Here is an 8,444-nt window from a genome sequence, read left to right as displayed (position 1 = left end):
CACACACACACACACACACACACACACACACACACACACACACACACACCCCCTCCCTTACAAAGGCCAGACAAACACAAGGTCCCCCCACTGACCCTCCTGCAGGACCCTAGTCCCAGTTCCTGCGGTGAGCTCAGAGCCTCCCTGCGGTGTAAGCCGTGCCAGCTCTAACAAATTCTCGGCAGCAGCCCTTTGACTCTCCACGCTGCCCAAGTACTGGGAAAAAGAACGAAGGGACAGCCTGGTTGAAATCAAGGAGGGGAAACCCGGATACGACTGGGGGCCTGGGGCTCAAAAGCGCTCGATAGGCCGGCCCCTCGCGGCCCTCTGCCCCAGGCTTCACCCCAGGCTAATCTCAGGCCCCCTTCTCCACTTCCTCTTCATCCCCTATTCGCGGTGCCAGATCGCGCGCCCTCCTCACCGCGTCCTGTACCTTCCCCAGGGGATGTTAGGGGTCGACACGTCTCGCGACCGCCGCGCCGCACCTACCCAAGAGGCCCGAGGGGCAGGCGTCGCCGCCTGCGACTGGGAACCGGGAGAGATGGCCGGGCCCACCACGGGTGAGGGGAACGAGGCCGCAAGCGCCGCCAGGCCAAGCCCACCCAAGCCCGGAGGCCCTGCTTGGTTCCCTCACGACTCACCAGCAGGTTGGTGCTGCGATTATCTCCCTCCGCCATTGTCCCTGAGGTGTTTCCTTAGTGGGCGCAAGCCGCCCCCCAAAACAAGCCTCCCACCGGCAGCCACACAGCCACCCTGGCGCGAGGGTACGCACCGCAGGCCGCTAATATATGCCAGCCGCCTTTCCCGACAGTCTCCGCGAAGCCCGCTCCTCATTGGGTGGATTGAACTCAAGTTTCGACCAACCGCTGCCCAGCGCATGGCTTGAAATCCAGGTCAAAGGAGACCGAGGCCTCGCAGGGCGAGGGGGCGGGGACAAGGGACGACCAACCAGAGCCCAAAAGCTGTGTGACGCCCCGCCCAGGTCTTTCGGAAGCGGTTGAACTGCCGCCGCTGTTCTTGGCTGTTCCTCGGCCTCCTTGGTCCGTCCGCGGTGTCATCAGGGGAGGCCGCCATGGTAGCTCTCAGACCCTCTTCTGCTGGAGTTCAAAGTAGCTAAGGTGACTGGAAGAAACAGGACACGCATTATCAGGCGGAGAGCAGAGATGGGCGCGTGACGCTGACCTCGCTGTGATCAAAAGGCCCGGTGCCCGTCGCTCTCGCTGCGCCCCCCTGCGGCCGCCCTGACGCAGCTCCTGGGCGGTTAAGCCCAAATTTGAGACGCTGGACGCTCGTGCCCACCCCATGAGGTTTTGAGGACGAGTTGAAAGAGCTGTTTCTGTAAATTGTCGGCAGTTTGCCCCAACTAACCATTAAGAGTAAGGCCTTAGCTAGATTGGGGGCGGGGGGACGGGAGAATCTGGGCATAGTTCTCCAACTTGGGGAAAGTTCGCTTATTTATGTGGGTCTTCAGGGAAATCTTTGACAGGGCGTTTGTTACTTATGAAACGACGAGGTCCTCCATAAAGGGTCTGGTTTTGACAGAAACACTGGAGGTCTTGCTAAGGAAAGATGTAAACCCACTCTTAAGCAGTGGAATTCGTCAGCAATTTAGAAAAACTACTAGATAATATTAAGATGAATTACTTACACGTCTTTTCTCTGCAAAATTTCAAAATGCATTAAGTGCTTTGATTTTCATTAACACGAACAAAACCGTGCCAAATGTTGGCCTGGTCAGAGATGTTTCAGGAAAACGTACCAGGGCTTTTACCTCTCAGCCTTTTTTCTTTTTTATAATCACCTGCATTATGCCACAGATTTACATTTATTTTAAAAGAATTCCTTAAATAACTACCCAGATTCTTAACAGTTCAGGGTAAGGCATAAAGAAATGTGAGAGGACACAGCGGCCCCTAAGAAAGCCATTGGGGATAGGAGCAGTGTGAATTTCATGAAGGGTGTGAAATTTACCGTGGATCTTTGGCGGGGGCGGGCGTCTGGATGGGGGTAGAAACACTCAAGAGGGGGAAAGAAAGCCTTTGCGAAGGAAGGGGACTCTTCAATGATGTGTCACTTTGGGGGGAAAATAAGTTTCTGTAGGTAAGATGCAGCCAGTTGAAACAGAGATCCCATTTGGGGAGATTTTAAAGCTATTAAGTTTGAGGAGCAGGCCCTCTTGTCCCTCTTCAAAAGAAAATTTAAAAGTTCCCAGTCAGCAGCCACATAGTGAATATATTAAGCACTGGGTACAAAAATCTTGGTATAGACCCAGGAGTATCTCCTTCCAAAGAAGCCAAAGAATTTTTACGCTTTAAAAATGACATCTCTACTGTGGGAAAACAGTCTGCTACAAAATGCTTCTGGTTCACCCAAGTTCCCTATATACTACTTAAGACCTCAACACCAGCGTGAAATTGAGGTAGGTGAAAAGAATTGAAACAACTCAAGCAGCACAGTCTCCCCACTCCCCAATATTTTTGTTACTCAAGGAAGGTGCTCCCAGATCTATTTGCAACTTCACAGTCCAGGAGCACCTGTACAAGGTCTTTCTGTCAACTTCCAATTGGTTTAATTATTTAAAAAACACCTACCCCTGGTGCTTTCTTTTGAGCTTTGTTTTTCAACTACAAAAACAGGATGTGATCTTTTGAAAGGTGCCCCATGATAACACAGTTAACACAAATCCTCTTATAATCTAGCAACAACAAAGTGCAATCTGATTTCCAGATATTTAAAACAAGCCAGACATTTTAATTCTATTTTCCTTCAGAGCTTTCACACCCAAGAGGAATACACACGCCAGTAATGTCCTGTGGTTTGTTTTTAAATACTAATAAAGTTAAGCTTAACAAATTACACACAATACTAGAACTTACCCATAAAAGTAAAATTTTCACTGCTGCTCAAAAATACTATACTACTTCGAAGATTTAAAAAAAAAACAAAAAAAAATTACTTTGAGGGGTGCCTGGCTGGCTCAAGTTGGCCAAGCATTTGACTCTTCATCTCAGGGTTGTGGTTTAAGTCCCATATTAGGTGTAAAGATAAAAATAAATTCTTAAAAAAAAAGTTGAGAACTAAACTTTACAAAAATTTTTGGAAGTATTAATACTTTAAAACAAAACAAAACAACCCCAAAAACTCTACCCATATTCCAAAAGCAAGTTTTCTGGAACCAATACTACTGCGACCAATAAATTCAGAGCTTAAATGCTACGTCTTTTAAGACTTTATTTTCTGAAAAATGTATTTCATACAATCTTTGCTGTGTTAATGCAAATATGCACAAAGTAGGCATGTATTTTTGTTTTCCAAAAGATGCATTATGAACATTTTCAGGAAGCTGGTGTGATTTATTCAACTTTTAATCTTAAATACAATCACAAAATTATATCCATCGGGAGGCATTACAACCTTTTGTACAGAGATGCCACTTTATACAATGTTACTAGGACAAGGAAGATTCAGTTCAACTCAATTTGCTCTTATAATGGTAAATTAACAAGTGAAGTAGGATACTGCCACTGACATTACAGGTGGAAATGTAAGAGAAATTTAAACCAGAAAAAAAACTGACACAAGAACTTTAGATAGGAGCTGAAACTTGGACTGCCAGGAAAAGAACAAAATCAGCCTGTTTTGAAAGAAAAACATTCTACAAGCCTGCATTTCGGAACATGCAATTCCTTGAGTTTGCCATCTTCAAAAAAATCAAACTAATTGTATGACAGTTTTACATTAGCACAACAAACAGCTTTTCCCTAGTAAGCCCAAATTCCAATAGAAAACAAGGGACTTCAAGGGGTTCCCGTTGTACAACTAACCCCTGAACCTTTAAAGTTTCTCAGAGTCCACTGCCCTTTTGAAAAAAAGGGATGGTGACACTGTTACCCAGGCCTAAAAAGCAGGAAAAGTGCAACAAATCCTTAGAGGTTCATAATACAGTAGATTTCCCCTTCTGCAATGTTTGGAAAAATTTGTAACGCTAGTTTCCTCCACTGAAGGAATGTTCCTAATATAACTCATATATTGAAAACAAAATCTACCTTAAGTGATCCTTACATTACTAGAAGTTTGCCTCCTTGATTTAAGGAGGCAGACTTAAAGCTCTAAAATTACTGACATTTCGCAAGCCCAAGATAGAGAATGGAAGGTCACTGGTTTTCACATCTAATTTTGTCTAAAACAAAGGTACGTGTGCTAAGAGTAAAGCAGTCACTGGTTTTTGATGTGTATGAAGAGGACTAACAGGCTAATTGTAGGTGCTTCCTTTAATATGAAAAGAATTAAGAGAAAAGAAGAACCAGCTCCTTTGATTTTAGTACTGCCAAAACAGGTAAGCCCCCAGAGTAATTACAAATATGTGGAGGATAATAGGCCAGGAAGACTTTTCAATTTAAAGTACTGCCTATAATACCCCAGATTTAAAAGGACCTAAGATTGCACATCAACTCTAATATTTGGCTGTACTTGCATTGCCCTGCTCGGCATTTTTTAATGGCTCTTTCCTTAAATTTCACACATCAGAACAACCACAAACAAAAACAATGCAGATAATACCAAATATAGACAATATTAAGAAAACTACATACTAAGCTTAGGTAATAGTGGCAAGTGTTAAGGGCAGAAGTGATGGAAGTTTTTCTTTGTGACACAACCCCTCACCCTGAACCTGGGGTTTGGGCTCTAAAAAAACAATGTAGGGAAGTAGATCAAGAGCTTGATTATCAATTCACACACAGAAATCTCACATAGCTCAAAACTCACAAGTGCCAGACACAAAAGAATGTTCATAATCATCTAGCAAACTATGTTAACAACTCATGACCAGAAAGAATGAGATCCTGCAAGACACACCAAAGAAAAACTAAGAAATACACACAGCTCCATAAACCAACTAAGCCTCCACAGCTTGTAGAGATACCAAATAAAATTCAAGGAATTTTAGAAAATCAAAGACAACAAAACACGTAAGATAAACTTCAATTTCCAAGGGTACTCTGAATTGAAGAGGTTGTAGGTTATTCTATACCCCCTGAATCTTAGAAAGAGAGAGAAAGACGAAAAGAGCAGATCCCTGGATTTCCACAGGTGTTTTATATCATCAAAAATGTATGACTAACGAAAGCACTCCAAACTTTATTTTACAAGATAATACCCCAAATATAGCCCTGTCTTCTCAATCTGCTCTATCACCAGGGCTGAATTTCACCAGTGATTACATCTGTGGAGTTTGCTTATAACTGTTCAAAAAGCCAAGGCTGCTCAGCAGAATGACTTCCCAGAGGAAGCCAGACCGCACAGACTGGGGTCTTACTGTCCAGAGTGCAGTAAAGAGCAAGCTTTCAAGTCCTCAGTTACATCTGCCCCACAACCAAACATGTACATGCCACACTGTTCTCTGAGGGACCATTTTGAAATAAAAGTGATGGATAATTTACCAGAGGCACAGGTTTTTGATATAAAGCTGTTTTGTTTTTGCTCGGATAAGGTGCCAGATACCTCTGTGGCCTGAAATTCACAGGCAATAAAATTCATCTATTTCATTTATCTTCTTTACCAAAGAAAAAACAATTTCTGAATACTATCTGTAGGGACAAACTAGTGTGAACTTGTTTTATCACTGTGATAAAAGTTTCTTCCTCCGACAATAATGTTGCTGAAAAAGACTTTACTTTTGAGAGAGCAGAGGTAATCAAGTAAGTGCAGTAGCTCCCACACAGCCTCTAGGAAATAAAACAGCGTGCATAACACAATATGGCATTATTATTCCAGATAGGTTGTTTTGATTGTGAAAATAAGGTTCAAATGAATGAAGAAAATAAAATTTGATGCACTAGGTTCCTTAACTTGCTATTAGACACCTGGGTATTTGAAAATACCACCTTTCTTGCAATACTTGCCTAAGTATTACAAAAGCACTGAGATGCATTCTCTCATGGGTAAGTTAAGATTACAGACTAATGTGGCAATCAGAATACAGAAAAGGCCAGAGCTATGTGGAATCTTTCCTTAATACCCTTCAAGTTTGTCTGTGAAGATTGGCAACCAGAAATGATCACAGTCCTAACCTCTAAAATGCAGGAAAAAGGTACTCAATCAAGATTTTGTGTTTTACTCTGTGTTGATACGTGATTTTATGAATCCTATTCTAGTCTGGATTTTTATTTTGGATCAACAATTCAGCTTACAGTACTGAAGTGCAATACTAAATTTAAGGAAACCTTGATCATGAATTCACAGCAACTATTAAAATTGTGCAAAAAGTAAAGTACTTCACAGACTAAAAACTGAACTCAAGAAAAGATGGTGGTGGTTCTCATTTTTGCTGATGTTTCATGTACATGTCCTAAAATGCCAGGTAAACCAAAGCACTTTTAATTTACAAAGTGTAAATTAAAAGTATTAAATGAGAAAACAATTAAAAAACATCTCACTCTACCTCCACCAGAACATCACTTTATTGTTAATCTCTCATCAACAATGTAAAACTCTAATAGTACTCTATCCTGGTTTTTAAAAAGGTAAAAGATTACATTGGATTAGCTACTTTCTATGAAAGAAACTACAGCAATCGCAGAAGAGGGAAAATTTGAATGACCTCCCAAAAATGCACACTATAAGCAAAGGGGAGACATTAAATCAAATGTCTGTTAGATTCATTACTTTTGAATGCACAGTGACAATTCTGGAAACTGTACATGATAGAATCACAGAAATGACTTAAATAACCAGAATTATATTTTGTATGTGATCATCACACCTTTAAACAATCCTTGAATTTTCCATGTTATCAGTTGTTCTGGAGAAATTTCTGCTTGTCACTCCAAATATAAGTTGTTAAGTTAACAACATCGAGATGGAGGCATATGAAATATAAGGATTGAAATAAAAGTAAATTAGAAAGATGGCTAATCTACTAGATCAGGTAAAAGGGGAATGGGTAGATGGTGTGGGATTGGGGAGGAGGATGATGGGTAGTTTTTTTTTCCCTTCATTTCAGAAGTAAGTTCTTCCAATGTAGTGTGTCTGTTACATAGCTCTCCATTTCCAGTCCATTTCTGAAATTCTTATCGCATAGCCTTTTTGTACCTACTGGTCAACCCAACCAGTACTGTTGCCAAGCAACGAGTGTTACACGAGAATCTGAATGCATCAAATCTTCCTTGGCTGTGATTTCTTCGCGGCCCCAGTTTTCTCTGTTTCTGAGCGGGGTTTGTTTTTTCCTGGATTGTACACACAGGGTCAGGTGGAATGGAGTTCCAGATCACTCTGTGCTCCGCAGCATCCCGATTTCTTTCTGCAGCTAACCTCCTGACACGTTTTCTGTGGCAGAAAGACAATCTCCATGTTCAGGCGGTGAGCTTTCTTTCTTTCACCCTTGACCCTGGGGTTGCAGGCCATGGTGTTGGGCGTATCCCTGAGTGCAGCTGTCCTGCAGGATTCACTTCCTAGCGCACCGAGATTTCCTAGGGTTCCTCAGAGTAAGCCCCCAGTTGCATCACCACCGACTGTGGTGTGGCTTTGGATGCCTGAGGCTGAGTTGATTCTGGTGGATGTCTGACCTCGCTTAACCAGACTCATCTACTGTCTCACCATTCATACCCAGGCTGTCCAACCTTCATACAGCTGAGCCAAGTTATCTAGATTAGTTGCTTCCTTAATGACATAGTCAACCTGTAAAAGTAGGCAGGAGAATATTTTAAACCACTCAGACCTTTAAAAAACATATATGAGTTCTAGGAGTTGTTTAAGATTAAGTTTCTAATCACCCCGATTAATTACCCAAAGGATGTGTAGTTGTTGTGGTAATGTTAAGTAACCTGAGCTTCCCTCATAATTCCACTGAATTATGTACAAGATGTGTGTCTTGGAAAAGTTACAACCTCTTTGAGCCTTATAAATCCTTAGATGAAGACAGAGCCCCCACTGACCCCACAGGTGCTCTTGGGGTTAAACACATGAAGTCACTAAGTAAATGCTTAAGCAGTGTAAAAAGAAGTACATGGCAGATTCTGAAATATAGTTAGGTGCTCGACAAATGTCTACTGATTCTGACTCAGCTAAATTTTCTTTTATAGTAAGAGATACAATCATCTCTACATCCAAAGAATCCAGAGGGCCCAAATGTATGCTAAATGCTCCATATACAGCTGCTGAATGACGACTTATACCAAAGTTGTGCACCAAGATCTCTATACTTACCCCACTCCTGCTCTCCTTCATATAAAATTTAATGACTGAAACAATAATAAGCACCATAGCCAAAGATCCTTCAAACAAATAGACAGCTAAAGACAGACAGTCATGGAGTGCCTGCCTGATGGCTCAGCTGATTAAGAATCTGCCTTTGCGGGGCGCCTGGGTGGCTCAGTGGGTTAAGCCGCTGCCTTCGGCTCGGGTCGTGATCTCGGGGTCCTGGGATCGAGCCCCGCATCGGGCTC

General features: G+C 42.4%; 2 protein-coding genes across 6 annotated transcripts in view; both read right to left on the bottom strand.

Moving 5' to 3' along the window:
- Nucleotides 1-789, bottom strand: part of LOC111156213 (ADP ribosylation factor like GTPase 6 interacting protein 1) — an 8,608-nt gene extending 7,819 nt beyond the window's left edge. The window contains exon 1 of one of the 2 annotated variants that reach the window (XM_022516954.1): nt 642-789. In XM_022516954.1, the coding sequence (XP_022372662.1) occupies nt 642-677 (36 nt within the window). In that variant the 5' untranslated portion in view covers nt 678-789. The remainder of the gene's footprint in view (nt 1-641) is intronic. The other variant, XM_022516953.1, reaches the window with a different exon arrangement.
- A 2,422-nt stretch (nt 790-3,211) lies between these two features.
- The window catches only part of LOC111156104 (SMG1, nonsense mediated mRNA decay associated PI3K related kinase), a 107,810-nt gene continuing 102,577 nt past the window's right edge, over nt 3,212-8,444 (bottom strand). For all 4 annotated transcript variants that reach the window (XM_022516717.1, XM_022516718.1, XM_022516719.1 and 1 more), the window contains one exon: nt 3,212-7,677. In XM_022516717.1, the coding sequence (XP_022372425.1) occupies nt 7,600-7,677 (78 nt within the window). In that variant the 3' untranslated portion in view covers nt 3,212-7,599. The remainder of the gene's footprint in view (nt 7,678-8,444) is intronic.

Source organism: Enhydra lutris, unplaced genomic scaffold, assembly GCF_002288905.1.
Source record: "Enhydra lutris kenyoni isolate GAN:26980312 unplaced genomic scaffold, ASM228890v2 scaffoldscaffold45, whole genome shotgun sequence".
Taxonomy (NCBI): domain Eukaryota; kingdom Metazoa; phylum Chordata; class Mammalia; order Carnivora; family Mustelidae; genus Enhydra; species Enhydra lutris.
The sequence above is the reverse complement of the archived record's forward strand: the minus strand, read 5'-3'. Positions and strand labels throughout refer to the sequence as shown.